This window comes from Macaca fascicularis, chromosome 14, assembly GCF_037993035.2.
Source record: "Macaca fascicularis isolate 582-1 chromosome 14, T2T-MFA8v1.1".
NCBI lineage: Eukaryota > Metazoa > Chordata > Mammalia > Primates > Cercopithecidae > Macaca > Macaca fascicularis.
This window is the reverse complement of record NC_088388.1, coordinates 54,322,362-54,348,985: the sequence shown is the minus strand read 5'-3', so window position 1 is coordinate 54,348,985 and position 26,624 is coordinate 54,322,362. Positions and strand designations below refer to the sequence as shown.

Sequence of the window (26,624 nt, the reverse complement as noted above, 5' to 3'; positions counted from 1 at the left end):
CTCAACACCTGACCTAAGGTGGCCCTGGGTAAGCAGAGCAGAGAGGTGAGGGGCAGGCAGGATAAGGAAGATGATGTGGGGGGATTATTTTAGGGAAAGCGTTTGAAGGGGATGAAGTCACCCAGGTGCTGTTCCCAGCTCTGCCCCACCTTGCTGTGTGACCATGAATGAGCCACCTTCCCTCTCTGCTCTATGTCTTGGTCACAGAATAAGGAAGTGGGAGGAAAGGATCACTCAGATGGCTTCTCTCCACAACATTGAGGCTCTTATATCTCACATGTTTTCCAGCTTCCCCTCCCTCCCAACCCGCAGATGCCACAAGAAACATCCCCTTGCTACCATCATGACTACATAGGGTGACCAACTCATCCCAGTTTGCCCAGGACCTTTCCAGTTTCAGCACTGAAAGTCCTAGGCACACCAAGTCAGGCGGTACCCCATGCCTATACCACCAGCTGTGAGGGCACAGACTGGCCTTGCTCACACCCTCCTGCCCACTGCCCCACACCATGATGCAAGCAGCAGGTCTTCCATTGGTATCTGTTGAATAAATTCCCTTTCAGATTCCCCAAAACACCTTTTCACCTCCACACTGAAGCAGAATGTACATTGCTGAAGGGTAGGGGCAAAAAGAGGGAAGAAGAAGAGCATGTCAAGAAAGACATCTACATCCTTCCTGGTCATGCCATCCTCATCACTGCAGACACTGAACTCAGGAGAAGGCTTTGCGCTGTAGTCTGAGTCACCTTGAAAAGAACATGCCTCCAACCGCTGTGTGGGAGAGGACTGCTCTGGACCCATGCCCAGAGCTTTTGCTCTAGAGTCCAGCCACTTTCTTGGCCTGGCAACCCAGCACTGACCCGGTGGACTTTGCTCCCACATCTGCACTGCTAAGATGCCCTCCCAGAGCACCTGGATTTTCCAGGATTGGGCCACCCACACACTCTGCCCCAGTTCTGCCACAGTTGGGACCCTCCCAGAGCCTCCCTCCCCTCTGCCCTGATGTCTGCCTCTGCACTTGCCTCTCTGCTCACTTCTGCAGGGAAGGGCTGAGGACACGGATCTCTGGGAGTCACACTCTGGGACCAGCCCTTCTGTGTTTAAGCTCCTCGAGAACTCACAACTGCACGAGACTGAGCCCATGCTCATTTTGAGAACAGGAACATTCTCCTGTAAAATTAAGCCATAAAAACCTCCCTTTTTACTTTTATTCTTGTTCAAAGCTGAGCCATTTTCCACTAGAGATAAAAAACAAGGCATTTCTGAGAGGGGAGGGATATGACTGTCTAATAAGCTGGAATTGATGGTCATGACAGACTCCGTTCTATTGAGTTCTGCACACAGAAGGGGATGCAGGGATGGGGAGCAACAACTTAGGGGGCTACTTTGGAGATATGTATGAGGAAAATTTACACCAAGGGCTTCAGTGCTGTACAATCATGAGAGGCGGGGAAGCAGTGGAGGAATAAGTGAGGTAAAGCCCAGCTCTCGGCCACCTGATAAGACCCAGGGCAGTGGCCAGACCTCATGCGCTACAGCCGGACACCTCCATCTTGGATTGGCAGACCCTCCCCTCTTTGACCTCAGCAAGTCTGCAAGGTCCTAGTCTAGCAGAGTGAATTGTTCATAGAGGCTGCTTGACCTGGGGGTGGGGGATGGGAAGAGTGAGCAGGCCCCTTCTAGAATGAAGATCAAAGTAGACTGTGAACTGGGGTTTGTCTGCCAAGACGCACTGGGAACAGCATCCAGCTATGCTAGGGTTCTGGGAGTGGAGGCCAGGCCCACCTGACAAAGCAAGTGAGACGGTGGCACTCCAAGCAACCACTCCTCTGAGGGGATCGTCCTGGTCCTGCTTTCTCCCCAAGCTTTTCCTGGAGAGTCCCTCCCCTCTCAGCTGTAGTCAGCACACAAAGGTTCAGGCTCACTAACCCCCTGGGACGTACACCCAGGGAGAGGGTCTGGCCCCAGGATTGGCACTTTCTTCTTGGCCCTCATGGCCACCATGGCCTCACTCCAGCCTCTGTCTCCTACCTGCACCCATGGGACTAGCTTGATTCTCCTCTGGCCTTACTCAAATACATCTAGCTTCTTCCAGATCTTTCCAGATTAGATTCCCAGGCCTGTCACTTCCCAGATTGCATGACATAATAAAACCAGAGGATGAGGGCAGTGTGATGGTTCCCATTGGCCAAGAGAAGAATCAAGACTGTCCCTCCTTCTGGCTGGTATCTGCATCCCCATAGCCTCTGAAGCTAAGAGACTGCAGGGTATTTGCTGCCCCATACAAAATACTTGGAAATAATACTAAAAACTTCCATTTACTGTTTACCATATGCCAGAAACCATACCGAGACTTGTTCAGATGTTTTGACTATTTTCCGCATTGTATTCCTTTCCACAATCCTATACGGTAAACGGCATTATTATCCCCCATTTAACAGTTGAGGGAAATAGAGTTGAGATGGTAAGTTATCTTCCAGGGTTTAAACCTGGGCTCATTTGATTCCAGAGCTTGCCTTCATAACCCTGCTGAATGATGATTTCCATATCTTTCTTTCCATACCCACCCAGAAGTGCTGACTGTGAGACAGTGGTGTTGTGTCACTGGCAACACAGAGACCTTGAGGGAGGGGCGAAATGAAGGAGTTGTTTCCAGGCTGCCAAATGTGCATGAAGAATGGAGAGGCTGTATTCTATCTAGCAGGACGATGTGGACAAATACGATCAACACTACTGAGCCTCTGAAGCCCAACACTGTCTTCCTGTGACACTCCTGCCTCCGATATGTATAATCCCGGTGACTCCTTACACCGAGGCTGCTGTGTCTTCTGCTGTGTGGCATCTCCATTTGACTCACAATTAACAGGACCAGTGACTGATTTCCTGAGCCCCAAATAGCCATCAAAGAGCTAGCTGTGGGCCTATGAGGCAGCCTAGCACAGAAACTCTGCGTAGCTGGATCTCGTAATGTTAAAGAATGACCAGTGGTCCTGTCCAGCCTTTCTCATGGAGGGACTGAATGTAGGAGATCCTAAGAAGGTGATAAGTGAGGCCCAGCAGAGCAGAAATGATGGATAGGAAGAAGGGCGTGTCAGTGAGTGAACCGTAGACGTGGACATGAAGTCACTGTTAGAAACACAGCAAAAGTGGGGCAAAGAGGATGCAGGCTGGAGCTGTCCAGGATGTCTTGAACCACGCTGCCTCCTCCAGAGCCTGCCTGTGTGGCTTCTGATTGTGTGATTGTGGGCTTTCATCGGCCTTCAAAAAATCCCAACCACCTGTGGTTACCTGCATAGGTTTGGTTCCTTGCTCCCTGAGAACACATACATAACCCAGTAGAGAAAGACCAATTCCCTTCCTGGATGGACTCCAGTTCCCTGTGAGACTCTCACAGATTCTGCTTTTCCTTCATGCCGCGTACATGCTATTGCAATGTGTTTTTATATGTGATCATTTAACAAACGTCAGTGTCTCCACTAGACTATAAGCTGCACAAAGTTAGGGCCATGTCTGCCTTGCTCATCAGGTATCCCTAATACTGGGTATGAAGTTCCGCATAGAGTAGAAATTTAGAATGCACCTGGTGATGGGCTGAATGAACACATGAACATATGAACAGTAGAAAGAATTCAGGTCCATAAGGGCTCTGTGGATGGGAATTCCACCATGACCTGATGGGAATGGAATCACTGAGTCATACATTTATCCCTGCCTGACTGCAGCAAGAAGACTAGATCATCCCACAAGTCAAAGGGGTGAAGAACAGGATAATGGAGGCAAGGTGGGGATACTAAGTATATCCAGGGACTTCAGAGACTTGGCAAGACACTCCATCTGGCCCAGATATGGAAGAGACAATGGACATCTACAAACCGGGAGTTCTGCAATGCAAGAGAAATCGGGCAGGCCTGCATCTAAGAGCAGAATTTGGTGCAGGAATTGCTGATGAGTAAACTGCTAAGTACATGTGATCATCAAAACATCCAACTTTCATCCAGAGGCAGAAGTTCAACCATCATCCTTTCAGGTGAATTTACCAATTTAGAGAAAGGCTCTGCTATGTAAAATGTAGATGGAAAATAGGAAAAAAGGGAAGAGAATCATTTACAATGTAAGCAACCAACAGGAAGCAGGGATATCATTTGTCCCTAAGACATCTTAGGGATCTGTGGAATGTGGGATCCCTGGGCTGAATGAACAGCCACCCAGGGAACAAAAGCCAGCTGGCTCTGATGGAAAAGCCACATTAGGGACTCTCTATGTGGTGGGTTTGTCAGTGAGTAGGCCAGGCCCGTAGCACCTACAGCTGAGGAAGGTGGGGCAGAGCAGATCTGCTGGGCCAGGGAAAGGCAGGTCCTGATAGATCCACCGGGACAGGGGAAGGTGGGTTCTAAGGAAGAATGGGGCAACTTTGCTCTCTAGCAAAGCCTGGCTCAGGGCTTGGCCTCTGACGCCCAGAACTCTGGGACTGGAGAGAAATCATTCCCCAGGGACTTCTGTGTAACCTGTCCTGCAGTGCCTGTCTGGTCCTGCTCTCATCTGCTGCCAGGGCAGTGTCCTGTCCCATGTGCTCTATGTCCACATAGCAGTCCTTCAGGTTATAAAAGTCATGATCATGTTCACTCAAGTCTTCTCTTTTACAGATCAGAGACCCAGATAATAAAAGTGACTAAAAGTTAAATAGCAGTTCCTATGTGTCAGGAAGTGGCCCATGAGCTCTACATACATTACACAAACTTTGCAGTACCATCCCTAACTTACAGATAGGAAAACCAAGGCACAGAGAGGCTAAGCAGCTTGTTACTCAGCTTATAAATGAGAGACTGGCCTCGGAAAGCAGGGAGCCAGGTTTTAACTACTACTCTATAATCTAAACAGAAATCTCACCTGTTTGTCATGCTACCCAATTTCTCTTCGGGGTTGTCCTCCTGTAAATACTTCACTTTCTCAGTATCTCTTAAAATCCAATTCTGCAGTTGTGATCTGAGCAGCAGAGTAGAACAAAGCTATCACCTCCCTCTTTTAAAACATTATACTTCTATTAGTATAACTCAAGATTATATTTCTTTTAAGAATAACATCAAAGTCTTGGCCCATGATGAAATTAACATTAACAAGAACCAGAAGTATTTTTCCAAAGCGCTTTAGTTAAAGAGTGTTTTCCCCTAACTGTGTTTGTACAGTTAGCATGTTCAACCCAATAGCAAAATCGTGATTAAGAATGTTTACTTTAACCCTTTGTCCTTAAGCTGCCTTCATGGAGAACACATTGTTCATAGGACTCTGGGTCTCCTCCACAAAGACAAGATCCCAAACTAGAAAAGCTCACCTGGGCAGGGCTGGGCAGGGCAAGGTGATAAAGTAGCGTCCTGGAATCATCAGACCTGTATAAAAATACTGGCTCTGCCACATAGCACCTGTGAGAATTTGAACAAGTTTCCTAACCTTGTGAATGTTCAGTATTCCCTTTATAAAATCGGAATAATAATAACAACCCCAGAGGCACGTGAGGATGAAGTTAAATAGGAAAGTGGATGTTAAGCGTTTGCACAGAACCTGGCACACAGGAAGTGAGCAGGTGACGGCTTGTGAGTCATTCGCTCATGCGCAGCAACTCTGGGACGGTCCAGCACTCACAGCCTACCTGCTCCTGCTGGAGCTATCTCTCTCCTCCCCCAGGACCAGCTACAGAATTTGTGGGGCCTAGTGCAAAAGGAAAATGCAGCGCCCCTGTTTTAAAATTATTGTTATGAACTTTAATATAGTGACAGCATTAACCAGTCACAGAGCCTTCTGGCTCTAGGATCCGGCTGCATACTGTCCTGGTTTCCTAATACTAATGCTGTCGCTGTAACAAATGATTACAAACTTGGTGGCTTACAACAACACAAATTTATCATCTCATAGTGCTGGAGGTCAGAAGTCCAACATAGGTCTTGCTGGGCTGGAATTGGGGTGTGCAGCACTGCATTCCTTTCTGGAGGCTCTTGGGAAGACCCATTTTCGTGCTTTTTCCAGCAACTCAAGGCTGCTCACATTCCTTCCCTTGTGACTCTCTCCCATCTTCAAAGCCATCAGTGGCCACTCAAGTCTCTCAAATTGCCAGTTCTTGTTGATATTTTGCCTACCTCTTCCACTTTTAAGTGCCCTTGTGGTTAGACTGGACCCAGACAATGAATCCAGGAAAACCTCCTCAGTTTAAAGCCATCTGATCAGCTACCTTCCTTCCATCTGCAGCCATAATTTCCCCGTGCCGTGTAACATTACATACTCACAGGTGTGGGGGATTAGGATGTGGACCTCTCTGGGAGGCCATTATTCTGCCTACCCATGAAGCCAGGACCCCCAAAGTTCGAAGATCCCAGATGTCTCTCTCGAGTCTGGACTGTTAAAACAACCTTGCCCACCGAACACTCACAGCCCCATGAGATGGTCCCTCACCTGCTCCCAGACAGACCAGTGCCCCCGACTCTGGGCTGTATTCTCTCTTTGCTACCGTCCTGTGCTGCTCCTTATCACTTTGATGCTCACAAAGGATTATCTCCAGCTCTAGACCCAGGGCTCTTTTGTGAGCCTGTGTGTGGATCTGTCCCAGTTGCCCCCACCTAGGGCTGCAGAACATATTCTGACCCCCTTTGCCAACCCCTCATGTCCTAACCCCAAGCCCTAACCCACCTGTCAAACCCAAGAGCAAGTGTATCCTAACCCCTGGGAGGGAGGGACATGGACCTCAGGGGACACTGGTGAGAACGGCAAAGTCATTATTGATAAGGCTCAGGAGCCTCTGAAGATCTGCTGGCAAGAGGCAGGAGGCAGTGCCTGCCAGAGTCTTTGCCCTGAGCTGCCTTGGAGGGTGGCGATAGAGTTGCCATGGAAACACAACCCTGGAGCTTGAGACCGGAGCCCCCGCTTCTCCTACCCACACCCATGATCCCTTAGACTTTCCTGTGCCTCTTGTTTGGAAACAGCCACTTCTTGGAGAAAAGAATGTGACATGAGTCTGAGGCCAAAGCCGCAGAACTGGAGAGCACACATGTGCCACCTGCCTGGCCTGGCTGTCACTGGGGTGGGAAGCCCACCTTTCCGAACCATCTCACACTGGCTAGCTCACTTCCACCCTGCACCATCCTCCTTCTCCACAACTCACACCCATCTTCTCAGTGACCTCCCAAAAGATGTCCCCTCCCCCTACCTCTCCACCCCTTGGGCAAAGGACTTCCTCAGTCATTTTCTCACATCTCCATTTTTCAAAAAGGAATGACGTTTCACTTACACACAGTAAAATGCACAGAGCTTCAGTGTATAGTTCAATGAGTTTTGACATGTGTACGCCTCTGTAGTCCACACCCTAATTTAAACTTGATGTTTCCTTTTTTTCTTCCTGCCCCTCCTAGATTATTTTAGAGCCTACCAATAAGGAGAAAGAGGGTGGACACTGAGAGGCAGGAGGAAGCACACAGAGAGAGCCACAGGACATCTGGAGCCTGCAGATGGGGCTATGAGGGATGGAGCTGGGTCCAGCCAGGCTGGGATGAAACCTTTCTGCCCTTCAACCCTGAGACTAGGTATCTTCCCAGACCAGGAAGGAAGCAAGTGAACCCCTACCCAGCCCTGGCCAAGGCCCCCCATGGATGAGGTCCAGGAGGCTTCACCAAAGGAGTCTGAAGTGTCCTGCTTCCTCCAGGTCTTCCCACCTGGATGGCTGAGGGGTCTGCTCTACTGCTGCTGCAACACCACAAGGAGGATGAATGGCATTTTGATTTCTCCAGGAGCCAAGGGGCCTGGATCCTTGAGGAAGTTTGTCCCCTCTTTGTGTAGATGAGGTTGGAAAAACTGGTGCACTTCCTATGCCTGTTACATATTCATAGGTGTGGGGGATTAGGATGTGGACATCTTTGGGATGCCATTATTCTGCCTATCCATGAAGCCAGGAACCCCCAAAGTTCAAAGATCCCAGATGTCTCTCTAGAATCTGGACTGTTAAAACAACTCTCCCCAGGGGAGGGGGTACAGGGAGGTGCCTTGCAGATGCCACCCTCCAGGCCCTGCCTCCCTGCCACAGAGGCACCAGAGGGACAGGGCTTCTGTGGCCATCACGTCCAGGCCCCTGCCTTACTAAAAGCCTGCGAGGACAAGTCCTCCCTGCCATGGAGCCTGGGAAATGGTCAGCAGACTTTGTGACTACCTCGCCCTCCCACCACCTCTGTCTGGGTTCCCATCTCAGTGTAAACTCCAGGAGATATCCGTCTGGTGCTTTGTTGAGTGTCTGGCACACAATGCGTGCTCAGTAAATGTTGGCTGGATGAAAAAATAAATGGGCCTAGCAACTGGCTGGACTGATGTTTTCCTTCTAGTTGTGTCCTGTCTTGTGTATAAGGCACTGAGCACAGTGTGGTCCTATCTAAGCCACATGACAAGCTGGGTCAGATTACATCTTTCAGCACCAAGAAAAAAAGGAGACAAAGTAAGTGACTAGCTAGAGGTGAGAGAAAGGAGGGTGGGCAGGATTCTGAGCACTCACTTTCTGATCTAGGAAGGAAGCCAAGAATAACATCAGGGTTAGAATTTGGAAGAGTAGAGCCAAGAATACCAAGAGCAAAGTACACAACACAAGCAGCAGGGACAGAAGTCTCGAAGAGCAAACCAGAATTCACAAGAGGCACAGGGACTCCGGCTATGGCAGAGCCACACAGCATGAATCTTCCAGAGACTGCAGTGACTGTGGGCTTCCTCTCCACATGCTGACCCACCCTCTCAGTCCAAATCTCAACATTAGCCAGAGCCCAGGCATCATCCTAAGCCTTGGCAACAAGCCTTGGTTTCATGTTCACTAAAACAGTTTTTGCCAACATGTAGACGCCAACCTTCCTTCTTCCAAAACTGATCAGTAAATGCTCACTGCTATATTGCTAAAGTGGGCCTGCCGCTCCCATTAGAGTGACACAAATGGACGCCTCAAGGCAGTGTAGGACAGTGGTTACATGCACAAATTCCGTTGCCAGACCACCTGCCCCAGCTCCGCCACTAGTGACCTTGGGCAGGAGATATCATCTCCCCATGCCTCAGTTTCCTCTTCTGTAAGATGGAGGCTAATCATAGGACCTACCTCAGAAGGTTTTACTGTGAAGACTCAAGGAGCGCTTATAAATTAAGTGACAAACATATGCCTGAAAACATGGCTCATCCTATATAAATGTTTGCCAGTGTTGTTTGAAATAGGATAAGAGTAAAATTTTGAAAAGATGTTTCCAAAATGAATTAAGCAGGATGAGCCAAGCAATGGCCTTGTTACAAGGCAGGGATGTTTTTATGGAAATTAACAGACAAAGGGAGGCACTGTTTTACCTAAGCACATACTTGTTTTGTGTGGTTCACCAACAGCTCTCCAATCTTAGGCATGCGTCTGGCACGTGAGCTGAAATAGAGCTAGACAGAGCCTTCCAAGTACATGTGCAAAGAGAACCCTCCGTTGTTAAAGCCACTTTCACAGAGCCCTCCCTGAGGAGCGAGGAGGCTCTGCTCTGCCTTTTATCAGAGATTATGTTTTTCTCTCTAGAAAAAGGGGCTGACAGAAGTTGCTTGGTGCCACGGGGGAGGTGTGGAAGCTCCACAGACTGTGAAGTTCTGTGCAGAGGGAAGGTCTTTCTATAAGGACGATTGCTCCTCTCCAGCAGCTCAGGAGAAAACTGCAGAATTCTGCCCACCTAAAGTCCTTCAAAGTTCCTCCCTCTCTCAGGCAAATTCCTCCCACAGGTGAGAGTGGGTGGGGCACTTCTCTCAGTCAAAGATGAAGGGCTCCCACCTGGGCTCTTACTGTGCACAATGCTGCATTGTGCACAGTCAAAATAAACAGTGGTAGGCCGATGTCAAAGCCACGATCCGGCATCTGAGACATGGGTTCAAGGCTCAGCTCGGCTGCTTATCTTACTGTGTGACCTCAGACAACACTCCTTCTTCTCTTCTGTTTTCTTCAACTCAAATGGGAAGAATCTACCATTGCCTGGTGTACCTTCCCTGCAGTGTTGACGTGGTCCAAATGGGAAGGTACTATTGGCACGTCCAGCACTGTGTGAATCCCAGTTGTTGTTATAACCAGGTTACAATCTGTAAAATCTACCCTTTCCTTGGCTTCCTTTTCATTTTCCCTTTGATTTTGAACAAATATGTATTGAGCTGTGCCTGTGTTTTGTATCAGATTGACCGAAAAGTCCATGGGTCTTCTTCTGGCCGAGGTCATGGCCAAGTCCCCTGCAGGAACTAGAGGGCCCTATTTCTGATTACTCCTTTTCCAGAGCCCCTATGTGCTCCCCCCATCAGACCAGCTCCTCTCCAGCCCCAGGAGTGGTCTCTGCAGCTCCTCTGCGGACTGAGGCCCTGTGGCACTTAGCTGAGGTCACCTTCAGGATATTTCCAAAATCCAACCCCATCTCAGCACCTCCCCTGCTGCCATCATGGTCCAAACCACCATCGCCTCTCACCTGGAAGCCTCCTAACTGGTCTCCATGCTCCCAGCCTTGCCCCTTCAGCCTGTTTTCAGCATAGCAGCCAGAGGCACCTTTGCAAGTGACAATCAGAGCATATTGCTAATCTGCTCAAGCCCTTCCCATGGATCTCTGTCTCACAGAGTAAATGCCACACTCCTTGCAAAAGCCTATGAAGCCCTTCTCCTGGGATTCACCTTGACTGCACATCGGAATCACCCAGGAGCTCTAAACAATACTGAAGCTGAGTGCCCCCCCAGAAACACTTATCTAATTGGTCTGGGGTGTGGCCTTCACATCAGGATTATTTTTTAAGGTTCTCCTGATGTGTAGAATGTTCAGCAAGGTTGAGAAACTTTGCCCTAATGATCTGCTTCCTGTTGCTCCTCTGGCCTCATCTCCAACTACTGCCCCCTTGCACACCTCGTTCCAGCCACAGGGGCCTCCTTCCTCTTCTTCAAACACGACATGGCATGCATGCTTCTGCCTCAGGGCCTTTGTACTTGCCACTTCCTCTGCCTGAAAGGTACTCCCCCCATCCTCCAACAGTACCCCCGTGGCTTGCTTCCTCTTCTCCTCCAGGTCTTTGCTCAAATGTCACCTCTTAGTGAGGTCTTCCCTGACCACCCAGGAAAAATTGCAACTCCCCACTCTTGTCCCAGGTGTCTCTCTCTCCGACTTTATATTTCTCCACAGCACTCACCACCATCTAACATACTACATATTTGACTTCTTTGTTTTGTTTACTCTCTGTCTCCCCCCAACTAGAATGCCAGCTCTGTGAAGCAGGGGTTTCTGTATGCTTTGTTCACTGCTTTGTCCCTTGTGTTAGTCCATTCTCATGCTGCTATGAAGAAATACCTCTGACTGGGTCATTTATAAAGGAAAGAGTTTCAATTGACTCACAGTTCCACATGTCTGGGAGGCCTCAGGAAACTTACAATCATGGTGGAAGGCACCTCTTCACAGGGTGGCAGGAGAGAGAATGAGAGCCAGCAGGGAAAATGCCAGATGCTTATAAAACCATCAGATCTCACGAGAACTTACTATCGTGGGAACAGTATGGGGGAAACTACCCCCATGATTCAGTTACCTCCTACCTGGTCCCTCCCACAACATGTGGGGATTATGGGAACCACAATCCAAGATGAGATTTGGGTGGAGACACAGCCAAACCGTATCATCCCTGTACCTAGATTATGCTGGCACAGAAGTGCTTAATAAATGACCTGCAAGTGAAAGCATATTCTTCTCTCCCTTTGGACATCCTCAGCTGCTCTTTCATCCTAGCCCAGTCCAGTTCTCTCTGAGCCACAACCAACCATACCCAAGTATACAGTATATAGCAGGTGTTCAATGAATATCTGTGGAGCTGAACTGGATCTTCTCCCTAAAAAAACACAGTCTGCAAACCCAGCAGCAAGACCTTTCTCCAAGACTCCAGATATAAGCTCACCATGGTTTGCAGCTTTAAAAAATAAAATGTAAAAATGAGGAGAAAGAGGGGGAAACACTGTGGGGGGAGCTCACAAAAATTAATGAGATTTTCTCAGCTGAGGTACGTGCCCATATTTTTAATAATTGGGAGTAATAAGAATTCTCACTGAACCTTAAAGGAACATCCTTCTGTAACAAAGAGAGAAGTCAAGACAGACTTGTCTGTTAGATGTAACGACTTGTTAGCCCCGCAAGACGGATGTACTTTAAAAACTAATTTACAGAAAAAAAGATTATTCATAAAAATGCAACTAATTGGGTTAAAATGACATATTAACAGGAATGTGAGATGACTGTTGTGCCCTTAAGGAGTAAATTAAGTTGTTAATCCTCAAAATCTCTACTGGAAGAAAGCTTTGCCCCTACTCAGCTAATGGAGAAACTGAGGCTGAGGGAAGAGGAGAGTGACTTGCCTAATGCAAGCCAAGGGGACAGGCCCTGGTTTAAGCAGGAAAGGGACCCAGGAATCCAGGTGCCCAGTCCTGGCTCTGTTCCCAGCACTCTGGGGACCCCATCTCCCCACAGGCAGGTCGACAAGGTCCCGGTCACTGACTCTGCTCACCCACTGGGTCTGAGGTCAGGCAGGGGTCGGTCCAGGGGCAGGCGGTCGCTGAGGTAGGCATTGTAGCCGTAGTACTGGAACTGCTTCAGGGCCACACGCCGGCCTTCGGGGCTGAGCTCCTGGCCCCAGTGTGCAAACAGAGAGGAGTCTGTGAAGGGCTCGGCCTCTGCCTCCTCAGGCTTGGCAGGAGCCTCTGGAGAAAGAAGGAACAGGACACAGTGGGTCAGAGTGCACCCCTGCATGTGTCATGACAATCCCTTTCCCTTCCTCACAAACAGCCTTTGGTAAAACAATCTTAGCCCCTTCTTTCAGGGGTCGGGGCTGACTTGGGTTTTCATGCTTTCCAAAGACCCATTCATCCACGAATCCATGCATTCATCTAACCCACAACCACCAGGCACAGGAGATCGAGAAATACACCTGACAAGGTCTGCTGAGAAGCTAATGGATGTGACCCTGATGCCCCATGGCTTCAAGTCAGAACCCCCTTTTTCCCCAGTCTGCCTCCCTGCCAGAGATGTTGGCCCCAGCCCTCAAACTGGGCATCTGCTTCTCTGTCCCTAGCTTGTACCCCCATTTCCTGCAATTCCTGAGCCCACCCCACATTGAGGCACCCAAGCTGGGAGTCTACTCCTCCACCCAGTTCTTGCCAGTCTTTCTCCCTCTCTCTTCACCATCTGGTCCTGCAGTGAGTTGCCTGGTGCACCATGTGACATTCGCCTGACTATCAGCACCCCAGCCAGACTGCCTCCTGCTGCTTCTAGACACTGCCCACCAGAATAGCGGATCCATGACACAGGTGACAGTCAAGCCACACCCAGCCTGCCCTACGCTCTGGGCCCTGCTCATGGGAGCCCTGGTGGACTTGGTGGAGGCAGCTCAAGGCCAGCGCGTGGTTTCCCAGGAATGTCCCAGAAAAATGGAGGGGCATCACTAACGGTAAGAGCAGAGACTTTGAAGTCACACCGTCATGGATTCCAGTCACTGCTCCACCACGTACTGGCTACGTGACCATAGCACAGTCAACCTCCCAAGGCCCAAATTCTCCCACCTAGAATGCGGAGATGATAATACCCAACCACCCTCCAGAGATTGTGAGGATTCCATTAAATAAAGTGTATAAAGCATTTAGATCAGTTTATGTCTCAGAACAAGTGCACAGCCAATGGCAGTTAGGGTTATTATAGCAAGGGAGGGTTATTGAGATCTCTCTTTTATGGGAGCTAAAAGAGATCTTGCCAGGACATAGACTGATAGTCCAGGACTTTGGAATTAGTTCCCTGGGACAGGTCATCAGGTGAATCATTTGAGGTCAGAAATCAGAGAAATTGGACAGAGATGGCAAGCCCACTGGACAGGGCCTTCTATGCTCACAAATTCATGAGGGAAGTAAGAGATGGAGCCAGGAGCCTGGAATGAGACAGCGACCAGAAAAAACAGAAGTGGGTCAGGGACAGGAGAGACAGGCAGGAGAGGCAGGCTTGGGACACCTGCCCACATCCCCTCGTTGGCCTGTATGGAGCCAATGGGTGCATGGCGCACCTAGGTACAGGCTGGAGATGGGCAAGGGGTTAGCATTCTGAGGTCTTCCAGGCTGGAGAGCTTGGGGCTATCAACTGCCACCTCCACTTGTGATGCTCTCCTGAAAACCCATCTGGAAGAGAGGAGACTGCCTGGGAACAAAAGGGAGAGCCTTCCAAAACACAGGCTCCTCCTACCATGGAAGGGGTGCTCCAGTGGCAGGAAGCCTCCATCACCGGAAGCAGGCAGATGCCATCAAGAGTAGAAGGGGACTTAGCAAGCCCATGATCCTGAAAGCAGAGATGCCAGAAATCTCAGTGTGCGAGATGCAAAAAGATCTGTAAACGAACTCCCAGGTGCTGAACTCACTGGGTGCACATGCATAAGGTACCTCTCCAGGCCACGTCCTCTAAATGGGACACCCCTGTAACTCCTGGGATAACCATCAGAGCTAACACTTGCCGAGTGCTCACTCCTACCATGAGCCAGCATTTTTTCTTATCAACTCATCTCACCCTATAGGGTAGGAATTGTTGTCATCTTCATTTTATATATAAAGAAAGTGAGGCACAGAGAGAATAAAAAACTCGCCCAGGTTCACACAGAAGGAAGTGCAGTAGCTGGATTTCAATCCTGGGAAGACTCTCCCCAGGCAGTGGTCCCCCAACTATGCTATACAGCCTCTATATGGCAATGGGCTGCTAACGTACGTGAAGTACAAAGACAAACATGGCATACCATCTCGGTGACTAATTTTCCTTAAAAACGTAAAAGCAAAGTCAGAAAATTAAACAGATTAGGATATATTGAAGAATAAAATGCAAACTATGCAAACACTTCTAAGACACAGCATTGTCAGGATTGCAGCGGCCTGCACAAAGCTCCATCCCCGAACTTGCTCATTCTTCTCCCCTACTAGGCATGCTTGAAGGGTAGCATAAGCATGCATGATCTTGAAGGTCCTTGTTATCTCTAAAAAGATGTATGACTCATTCGTTTGGAATGGGGGGTAGTAAAAATCTAAATCAGTGAACCAACTGAATCATATAATATTTAAAAGAAATGTAGTTTTATTGCTCTCGAATACCTAAATGGATATTACCAAGTAAAATGAGATCAGTTAATGGAAAATTATGATCCAAAATTAGGCCTGCATTGCATAATAATATGTTATAAACATATTAAAGTCCTGGTGACACCACATGCTCCTACCTTGTCACTCAGTATGGGCAAGAATGATGACAAACTCAAAGCCAGTGAGTCCTGAAAGATGAGGTGGGGGGCCTACAACAGGAAAGATGTAATATTTGTTGGATTTCTGCCAAGAGTCAAGCACCACGATAGGTTATTTCCTTATCGAATGTTGCCTCTCTTCCTCCTCACTGGTGCAACTCCACAGAGCAGGACCACATCTGACTTGATCCCTGCTGGACTGCCAGCTCCTAGCACAGTAACTGCTTCTTAAAAGGGACTCAATCAATCATTTCAAAATATATCAGTTAATAAGTAACCCATAGTGATTAGACATGATGAAACCAAAAGTGAAAAGGTTAAATGTCTAATCCAAGGCCACCCAGTGTGTCAGTGACATCGAATAAAGGCCTGGCTCCTCCAAACTCCACATTCTTTTCTCTACACCAGGAGTGGCAAACCATGGTCCAAGGGCCACCACTTGTTTTTGTAAATAAAGTTTTATTAGAACACAGTCACATCCACTTGTTAACATATTCTCTTTGGAGCTGAAGAGCAGAGTTGAGTATGTATGACAGAGAAGATATGACCTGAGAATCTGAAAACACTATCTGATTCTTTTTAAAAAAAAAAAAAAAAGTGTGCCACCTCTGAACCTTTCCCCAGCCCTGTCTGCCCTGTACCTTAGAGTTGACTCTCCTCAGGTAAGGAGGCCTTACCTCTCTGAACTCTATTTAATTTTTCTTTACTTCCAAAGAATTGGTTAAGAACACTGGCTGTGGAGTCAGAATCCTAGTGTTTATCCTCCAGCTCTACCATTTGCCAGTTTGGTCCACCTCACCGACCCTCAGTTTCGTCTTCTGGAAAATGGGGTTGATAATAATAGTGCCTTCCTCACGGAACATTTGTGAGGATAAATGAGATGGCCAGGTAAGGAGCCTGGCACAGTGCCTGGCACATAGTAAGCTCTCCATAAACATTGCTGAAGCCCCCATGAAGCCCACAGCCCTATCGGACCGCTGGAGTTCAGATGGGAAGGTGACCTTGCCAAGGTCTCCAGCTCTGGAAGATGCTGATGCCATCCAGCCCCACATGAAGGCTCTCCATGTCCACAGACAAGTGGTCTATGCTTAACCAGACCTAGACTCCACTCCTGTCTCCAGTGAGAAAGCAGGCCTATATGGTCATCCAGCAAAGGGGATCATCTTTGACATAAGGGGGATAGGCAAAGAGGCCTCGGAGAAGTGTCTGGGCTGGGTCCTCCACAGGGGTCCTGGGGTGTCTGGCACATCTGGTGATACTCAGACCCTCTGATGTCTGACATCTAGGGATGAGGCACCTTCCAGGAGTGGACTCCGGCAGAAGCCCCTGCAAAGATTCAGACCTACCTGGGCGTGTCTGACCAACTGATGAGGTGACTTAAGAGAAGCACATCTCCAGGGACTGAGGACTCCCCAGGAGGGCCCATTCAAGGCAGAGATTGAGCAGGGCACAATGAACTCTGTGAGCTGCAAAGCCAGAGCGTGTGGAAGAGAGTATTTGGAGGATTCCGAGCACAACACAGAAGCTGTTACTCACCCCCTGCCCTCACCCAGCCCTGAGTGCTTGTCTGGGCCCCAAGGAGAAATAGGATGAAAGGGAAAGTGAAGGGGCTGCTTCACCAGACAGCCACGCTTGGGGCCCAAGCAGTGCTTGAGTCAGGGAAGGCGGAAGGAAAGGAATGATGTGATTAGGGTAGGTTGGGGAGCCCCCAGTGGGGCCTGAGGAGACCCCTGGGCCAGGGGAAACATTACCATGCCATGTCCTTCTCTGATCAGAACCCTCCAAGGGCCTCCACCGCCTTCTTGTTAAATGCCTGCAAGGCCCAGCACTCACATGCCATCTCTGCCCCTGGTTTTCTCCTTTCCAGCCACACGGGCCACTCATCAGCCTCACCAGGCACATCTCACCTGGGTGCCTCAGCTCCAGCATTTCCCTGCACATGCTTCTGGCCAGTTCCCTCACTTCTATGTCTTTACTCAAAAGTCGCTTTCTCAGCAAGCCCTATCCTGAACATCCAGCCCTCTTCCCAGTTTTTACATATATAGTCTGTGATATGGTTTGGCTGTGTCCCCACCCAAATCTCATGTTGAATTGTAGCTCCCATAATTCCCATATGTTGTGGGAGGGACCTGGTGGAGGTAGTTGAATTATGGGAGTAGGTCTTTCCCGTGCTGTTCTCATGATAGTGAATAAGCCTCAAGAGATCTGATGGTTTTATAAAGGGGAGCTTCCCTGCACACACTCTCTTCCCTGTCACCATGTAAGACATGCTTTTGCTCCTCCTTCACCTTCCACCATGGTTGTGAGGCCTCCCCAGCTTTGTGGAACTGTGAGTTCATTAAGCCTCCTTTTCTTTATAAATTACCCAGTCTCACTTATGTCTTTTTCAGCAGCATGAGAACAGACTAATACAGTCTCCATTCATTTTGCTTGTTGTTTGTTTCCCTGACCAGAACATGGCTCTGTGAGGTCAGGGATTTGCTTTGTTCTCTGTTGAGTCCCTCAGACTCAGAACAGCATCTGGCACCTAGTACGTGCTCAACCAATACCAGTAAAATGAATGAACAGGGCATTAGCAGTGGGTTGTGGTGGGAGTCAGACAGCCTCCTGCCTACTAGAGATTCCCCAAAACTTTCAGAGGGAGTGGAAAGGGGACTGCAGTCCTGTGCCAGCAGGTAGGAGCACAAAGCCAGTGAAGGTATGGCCAGGGCAAATTCCAGCTGTGTGTGGTTAATTCCTCCCCAGTTCACTTAAGCAAATGATTGTGCACAGTTACACAGACTGACAGGGCACACTTAAGAGCTTTTCAGGTAGTTCCACAAAATATGGTCAGTGGTAAGCAATCTCCACTGCTCTCCCAGGACTCATCTGTAAATTTCTTATACTGGAGAATGACTGGGCTTCTCTCCCAAGCATCCAGAATAGGACTGTGCACGGAGTAATTACCCCAAAATATAGGGAGAAGGAAGATAAAGAGGGAGGCAGGGAGAGAAGGAAGCTGTGTCTTCTTCTTGCCCCTCTCTGTCTCTCTTTCAAATCTCACCAAGAAAGGCTCAGAATCAAAAAGACTCCACTAAAGGGTCCAAAAATCCCTCCTCCCAGAAACCCAGGCACAAAGGGCAATGAGGTGGAAAGACCCAGAGACTCTAGAAAACTGACCTAAGATGCCCTCAGGAAGTGTCCAGCTCAAACCACAGAGCCACAGAGAGCCAGGGAATCAGGCCAGGAGTTCTCATCCTTCCTTGAAACCCAGCCCGCGGTGTCCCCAGAGCTCTGGCAGACATGTTGATACCTGTCTTCCGTCCTGAGTCTCCTCAGTCTCCAAGGTGCTTGTTACAGAAATCCTCACCATCAAGCCCTGAAGGGAGGATTCCCTCCAGAGGACACTAATCACTCTACCCTTGAAGAGAAAGGTACAGTTGATGGGTCTGTGCAAAGCATGACATTTCTGACATTAACAGGCAAACAGGCTGACTCCTTCCTCATTGTTGACATTGAAATTCTCCCTGAGGGACCCAGCGAGCAGTCATTCCTGCTCATCCCCAGGGTGCAGGGAGCTGCAGTTTGGCCAGCCCTATTCAGAGAGGCTCCATGATGGCTGTGCTTCCCTTGTTTGCCGGGCCTTGGAACTCACTGTCAGCTTTGCCCACAAAGGGTGTTAGCCCCTTTTATCAGCTAAGCAATGAATATTTAAGCAAGTTTATTCTATGCCAAGCTTACTGCTTGGGTATTGAAATATTAAGATTACTCAGATGTGTTCCCTATCCTCATATAGCATCCAACTTAGTGGGAAAAGCAAACACATAGAGAATGTAATCAATGCTCTGATCAAGGGTGTATAAGATGCCATTGGGTATCTGTAGGTGAGGGGAAATGGGGCTTCCTAAAGGAAAGGGTGCTTGAATTGAAGAATAAGTGTGATCCTCAAGCTCACTCCAGGGCAGTACACCCCAAAGTAGAGGCCAACAAGAACCAGGATGCAGAAGGAGGAAAGAGCAGTCTGTGGGGCTCAAGGCTGCTGGACAGGTAGCTGTACAGATCTGAAACCAAGAAGCCAGACCCAGAGCATCCAGAGCCTCAGCAGGCTGAGGGTAGCCCATGGAGGGGGACAAGAAGAACCACAGTGAAGACTGCAAGACTGAAAGCCTTGGGATTAGCGTTATTATTTGGAAATAGTTTCTGAACCTACAAGCAAGCGTCCCAAAGTCCAGCATGGTAAGCATCACAAAAAGGTACTCTCTAAAGTGGCACTGGGTGCAGTGACTCATGCCTGTAAACCTGGCACTTTGGGAGGCCAAGGTGGGCATATTGCTTGAGCCCAGGAGTTTAAGATCAGCCTGGGTAACATGCAGAAACCCCATCTCTACTAAAGATACAAAAATTAGCCGAGCATGGTGGTGTACGCCTGTAGCCCCAGCTACTCAGGAGGTTGAGGCAGGAGGATCACTTGAGCCCAGGAGGTCGAGGCTGCAGTGAGCTTTGTCGCTGCACTCCAGCCTAACAGAGCAAGACCCTGTCTCAAACAACACAAACAAAGCACAGAATGGCAAGTGCATTATTTGGGGTCCAACTGCAGGCTGATCTTGGGTGTCTGCTCTAAAAGCTTTATCCCTGGAGCTGATTCCCTAGTCCAGTGTACCCCAATTCCACTGGACTGCCCCTACCTCTCCTAGAATGTATGTTTAATCAATCCCATCATAGATGAGAGAAAACTGCAGCTGGAGACGTTAAGGGGCTTATCCTGAGCTCACAGCCCTGACCACAGCCCTACCTGCAAATTAATGCACCAAGATGTGTTGTCTGACTTGAGGACTGGAGAAACTTTAGTCCCCAGGAGGCTATTCACTTGGTCTGTACTGGTTCATACTAGTTGTTAAACTATTGAAATACCTTCCTAGCGGTAGCAAACAGCTGCCGCCTAGAATACCTCCGGGGCCCGCCTGCAACCCCAGGTGCTCTGGCCCTTTTCTTGGAACGCTCCAGTTCTTTTCACCAATCGGCAACTCAAAGACCCAGCCAAGAGCCCTAGGACCCTGTTCTAGGCGGTGTTGAGCATTCCTGTCAATTGGTTAGTACTGTCCCTTGCCAGTTGTGTGCCAAGTATATTTTGACTACCACTTGCTTGAGTCCTTCCTAGGTGGGCCCCTGTGAATGAGAGTGATGGGTTTCTGGAGACCCACTCACTCAGGTCATTTGCTTCCCCACGGTCATGCCCAGTCCTTATTGTACATGACCTGTTTTTCATAAAGTTCTACCAACGATCACATAGGGCACCTGGGAAATGCCATAATGTGGTCTCAGTGATATGCCCACAGTGCCTGACACACAGCCCATTGATAAGAGTGGAGCTTACAGATACATCCTGGCAGGTCCATGCTAATTCACGGAGACAGGTGGGAAGTGGGGCAGGAAAGAGCTTGCAAAGCTTTGAGCAATGAATGCAACAAAAGCCACAGCTCTGAGCGTTGTGCATGGGGTAATTGGCCAAGCAAGAGGAGCACATCTGGAGGCCCTGCCAAGGCTTTTGAGGTTCCTGAAGCCACTGATGCTGAAAGTAGGAATTCCTGCATGAAGAGTTCTGCTTCAGCGGGCAGCCCAAACAAAGTGCTGGCCCCACTGGCTCGTGCTCCAAGACTGTAGTGGTACTGAGATTGCACAATGGAATGGAGAGGAAATGGGCTTCAGAGTGAAAGCGGTATTGTAATGCTGCCCAGCCCTGTCTAGGCTGGACTGCCTCAACTTTTAGGACCAGATCCCTGGAGATCCGCTTCTGCTGAAGCTGAGTCATTTTGCCAGCTCTTGCCATTGCTGGAGATAGAAATTCTGAGGAGCCGGTGGCTTTTTGGAGGAACTGCAGGAGAGGCTGTAGCCCAGACCTCTTCCTAGGCAAGAATCTAGTACTCATATCTGCTCCTTGGATTGGAGGACAAGGGAATCAGAGGAGTCAAATGGCATGGTTGCTGCTGGAGGTCAAAGTGGTTTAGGGCTCCCACCTCAAGGTTGGGCCACAGGAATGGTCAAGTCCTGCCGAGGGGCAGACAGAGGCACCCAGGACGCAGCTCACCTGGCTGAGGACCCCTGGCCTGCTGCCCAAGCTGGTCTGTGCACTCTCTGGAAGCAGCAGCTCTGCTTCTTGTCCCTCGGTTTGAGCACCTTTAGGGAGGTGTTCCCAGGAAACCACTGGAGCCTTCTTGTTTCTTGTGGTTTACTCTGTTTAGTGTGTGTCCCTCTCTCAGGGAGAGGGGATCGCTGAGAAGGCTTTGAGGGTGGGTGGGGACGGGGGGCTAGCTTTTGCCCTGCAGCCAGTTCTGTAGCCACTGCTATTTCTGTTTCCGCCCTCAGGCCATGCTCATAGCAAAGCTCTGGTTGTTTGGTGATGAGATCTAGAACCCAGTGAAAGGAGGCAGGAGAAACTAGGACAGGCAGGTTGGGGTGCCAGGTATCTGCCTGCCGTGGGCCCTGAGACCCTCTGTGTCTGAAGTGCACTTGGGGTGCAGACCCAGATGGTCCCGTCTCCTGGTCCTCCTCCCAGAGTGTACTGGGGACCCCTTCTCTCCCCACTTCTGGGTCTGCTATTCCCTCCCTTTAGGAAAGACCCAGAGTCCCTTCAAGCCTTCGCTTTCTTCACTTGCGAGATGAAAACAGACTGTCAGGCTGCTATAAACAGTCACTGTGAAGTCGGCTTTGGGAAAGACGAAGGCTAAGCATCAAATAATGCAGCAAGCATTGCTGAATATCCCAGATAAGAATTCATAAAGAATGTTTTCCTTTTTTTCCACTCCTCACTTTAAAAACAGCTTTATTGAGGTATAATTTATATACCATAAAACTCACCCATTTTAAATGTACAATTCAATGATTTTTCAAAAAACTTTTCTTCCACTCCTGCAGTACCTTGTTGCATGCTTTATTTTGGGTTAAAAAGAAGAGGGCTAATTGAATGTTCAGAAATGTACATTTCTCTTGTCGGCTTTCAGTAAACTCCTGCCCGCTGACTTCCAATGGTGAGAAGTCACCATTATTCCCACTAAAGAGCTTGATGCTTGGGCCTTGCCCGAGAAGCCCAGACCATGCTTGCAGAGCATCAAAGCCCAGTTCACCCGAGCACTGCTAATGAGGGCAGGACTCACACCGCCACGCAGAGGGGTCACATCACAAACAGCCGGAACAGCAGCGTTCAGCTTCGGCTGCCTTCAGCTTGCCATCTGCTGTGTCGCCTTCACAGCCGGCGGACCTGCCCTCCCCCGTCTTCCAAACACTCAGCCTTGAGATCCAAATCGCAGCCTTTGTGCCTGGTCCCAGCCAAAGCCAGGCACTGAGACCTGTGGAAAGCCGGCTGGTCTGGGAGACAGGAAGCCTCAGCCTACCCTCATCTCCAACACTGGGCAAATCCCCAGCTCCCTGGGCCCTGTTTCTCTTCTGTAAGGTGGAGCCAGTGTTTGTGTTTTACTTGAGAGAGAAGGGGCACTTCGGCACATCATAGCGGTACTCTTCTTACATCCAGCAAAGCAAGATGTTATGCCTCTGCTTGTGATTAGGCTCCCAAAGAACAATTTTCAGATTTTAGAAAGCATCCTTTAATATGTCAAGCGCCCGAATAATGGTAAGTAAATGCACTATTCTGTTGAGTGGAGGGCTTCCCTTCTTCTCTGTTTCTAGAGTTGCATTCAAACATGAGCCAAAGGTCTTTTGCCAATGGCCCCCACAATTAGGCTTTCTCTCCCTGGAATCCTCAGAGCTGCCAAAAGAACAAAGTGGAATCTGACAGCAAAGAGCTTGGAACTAATCAGGAGGAAGGAGCCCTGACAGTCTCAGGTCCAACACCATTAAAATCCTCTGCACGAGGACGTTATTCAGCATGGCAAAGGCAAATCCAGGATGGCTTCCTCTGGCACCTGAACAGTGTTGCAGGGAAGAAGAGAGGCTTCTTCAGGATGCCTCAGCCCAAAGTAGGGTGGGGTCTGCCATCCAGAGAGATGCCCCACTGCAAGGTCGAGTGTAGACTCCATTAGGGGCTGAGCCCACCAGACTGAGGAGCTCTGGAGGCAGATCTGCCTTAGATTGGCTATGTGACCCTCATCAAGCTCTTAAACCTCTCTGAAGCTCAGCTTGCTCATCTGTTGAATGGGGATAATAATTTCTATGTCTAAGCTTGTTGCAAAGATTAAGTGAGATGATGGACACCAGGAAAGTGCTTAGCAAACCATCAGATATGTGGTAAAGTGTGTTAATAGTTTCCTATGGCACTGTAGCAAACAACCACAAACTTAGTAGCTTGACAATGCAAATGTACTATCTTACAGTTGTGAAAGTAAGAATCTGATGGGGTCTCACCGTGCTAAAATCGAGGTGTTGGGAGGACCATGCTCCTTTCTGGAAGCTCTGGAGGAGAGATTCTGTTTCCATGCCCTTCCCAGTTTCCAGAGGCTGCCTGCATCCCTTGGCTCATGGCCCCTTCCTCCATCTTCAAAGTCCACCACAGTGGGCCAAGTCCATCCCACATTGCAGCACTCTGATCTTCTCTTCAGCCCCCTCTGCCACATTCAAGGACCCCTATAGTTGCATTAGGCCCACCTGGGCAATCCAGGCAATCCAGGCTACTCTCCGTCTTTAAAAGTCAGCTGAATTCACAACCTTAATTCCATATGCAACCTTAGTTCCCTTTTGCCATGTAAGGTAACATATTCACAGGTTCCAGGGATTAGGATGTGTATATCTTTGGGGAACCATTATTCTGCTGCCATAGCAAGAGTCCAATCATCGTGTGGCTTTTCCCATCTATTAAAAAGAGATTCTAATACTTCATTCACAGGGTTATAGTGAGGCAAAATACCAATAGCTAACATTTGTAAAGAGCCTACCATGTCCAACACTACTCTGAGCAAAATGGCTCTGTCCACCCCAACACTCACTGAGTGTGAACATACCCTGTACAATCTGGACGGGGCTGTCATCCAGGTTCTCCAAAGGTGCAGCGCACCTGAGGGCTGCAGGTGGCCATGAGCTGTGGAGGGCCCTTATCTCTGCCTACTCCTCCCTGACTTTGAAGGCCTTTTGGCCTTTCCTCCCTCATGCACTCACTAATGAGGAAGAAAGGAGAGCCCTAGATGGTGCAAGTCAGGGACTGAGGCAGTCGCCCTCCTGCCTCCCTGTTTCTTCCTGATCCACACAGACGGAACCATTACAGTGTCCAACTGGCTTCCTGCTACTGTTCTTTGGACTTAGGTGTTGGTATCTGGCTACTCTAAGTGTGGCTTTCAAAACTCCCTAAAGTGACAGTTCTATCAGTAGTTTGTTGTTGCTTTCATTCGGGGAGGGGGATACAGAACGCTCTGAGAAAAAATGTTAAAATTGTTTTTCTTTATAAACTACCCAGTCTCAAGTATTCTTTTATAGCAATGCGAAACAGATTAAGACAGCCAGGGATAGAGGAATTTGGCCGTGCACCCTGGGAGCTACTGGCAAGAGTTAGGGAAGGCAACTCCAGCTACGTGGGCTAGACTCAGGAAGGGTGGTGGGTGCCAGCAAAAGACCAGAGTCAGTCCAGTCTGGGCTGACATGGCAGGCAAAGGACAGGAAGACATCTGACTCTGCAAGCTTAGTCCAGATATTACAGGATGATCTCTCTCAGTCAGAAAAATCCTACTCCACTCCTGACGGGCTGGCGCTGCTGTGTCTTTCTTCCCCTGCAAGGGGGACTTCTGGGCCTGGGTGTGTCTGAGTGCGCAGCTGGGATGGCTGGTGCAGGTAGGAGCAGCAGGGCTCGGCGTGTGCACACACACTCACAGAAGTGGAAATAGCCTTGATTAGAAACTATGCAGAATGAAAGCTGCTATTAAAGGGTCAAGTTTTTACACTCAATGCCAACTATATGAAGTACATGTAAAAAAAACTCATTTTAGAGAGTGACAAATGTCTGTATCTTAGGAACCAGAATTTATATGTGTCATTACTTGCTACTTTAAAACAATCCTTTAAAGCTAGAATTCTGCCTAGGAGAGATATAATAAACTCTGAAACACATACCATTATCCCCCTCCCCCATCTGCCACCGAGCTGACAGCCTGGAGCTGACACCCGGACTTCTAAATATACACTACACTGTTCACACATAAAACAGTGTTCCCAGTGTTTCCACACATCAATCTACTGGAATGAACAAGCCAGACCAACCCTGCTATTGTTAAAGAGGCATGCTCCCCTGACACAGACATGCAGATGGGAACAGCTGGGCCGGACAGAGAGAAAGCAGTGTGGCCCTTTGCCAGTAGGACAGCCTGTAGCCCAGAACAATGCCAGACGCCTGCTGCAGCCGTGACTCCTTTCAAGGCCCTGCTGCAAGAGTCCTTGCTTTGGGAAACCTGCAGCCTGAATGAAGCTGCAAAAATTGCGTGTGCCTTTCTTGTGTAATATTACTCTATCACGTGCTCCCCTGTCTCAAACAGCCTCTCCCAGGAAGCCTGCCTGTTTCCAGTTTCTTTCTTCTGGTCTTAATGGGAAGCGGGGTGCTGTAGGAATAGCAGCAAGCATCAGACTTCACCCAGAGGGCAGTTAGATTACAGATCACGGGGTCCCACCCCAGAGTTTCTCATTCAGCAGTCTGAGGGGAGGTCTGAGACTGTGCATTTCTAGCAAGTTATGAGAGGATGCTAAGTCTGCTGGTCCACGGTCCCCACTCTGAGAATCACAGCTGTAGAGGAGGGGCTTCCTAGTCTTGGTTCTCAGTACATTCAGTGTGTGGCTGTGGCAAATAAGTCTTTCCTTTTTTTTTTTTTTTTTTTTTTTTTTGCGATGGAGTCTTGCTCTGTCACCTAGGCTAGAGTGCAGTGGCATGATCTCAGCTCACTGCAACCTCCACTTCCTGGATCCAAGTGATCCTCCCACCTCAGCCTCCCTAGTAGCTGGGATTACAGGCTCCTGCCACTATACTCAGATAATTTTTTTATTTTTTTAATTTTTATTTTTTTAGTAGTGGTGGGGTTTCACCACATTGGCCAGGCTGGTCTCGAACTCTTGACCTCAAGTGATCCACTCGCCTTAGCCTCCCGAAGTGCTGGGATTACAAGCACAAGCCATCGCACCTGGCCCTTCTTTTTCTTTAGGCTGTCCTTTTCTTATCAGTAAACACAAGGTGATCTCTAAGATCCCTTCATGCCCTAAAATGTCACAATTCTAAGGTGGCTCAGATCACTGATTGTGGCTTACACAGGGCCTGGTGGCTTTCACCCAGAAGCAGAATGTTCAGTGGAACGCTTAGGCCTTTAGTTCAGATCCAGAGAGGTTAAATGCCTCGCCTGAAGTCACACAGCCAGGCAGCAGCTGATTCTAGG

The 26,624-nt window shown here is 49.0% G+C and overlaps 1 protein-coding gene across 6 annotated transcripts in view; it reads right to left on the bottom strand.

The window, feature by feature from the left end:
- GALNT18 (polypeptide N-acetylgalactosaminyltransferase 18) overlaps positions 1-26,624 on the bottom strand; it is a 362,191-nt gene that overhangs the window by 166,919 nt on the left and 168,648 nt on the right. For all 6 annotated transcript variants that reach the window (XM_065528547.2, XM_065528548.2, XM_005578608.4 and 3 more), the window contains one exon: positions 12,541-12,733. In XM_065528547.2, the coding sequence (XP_065384619.1) occupies positions 12,541-12,733 (193 nt within the window). The remainder of the gene's footprint in view (positions 1-12,540; positions 12,734-26,624) is intronic.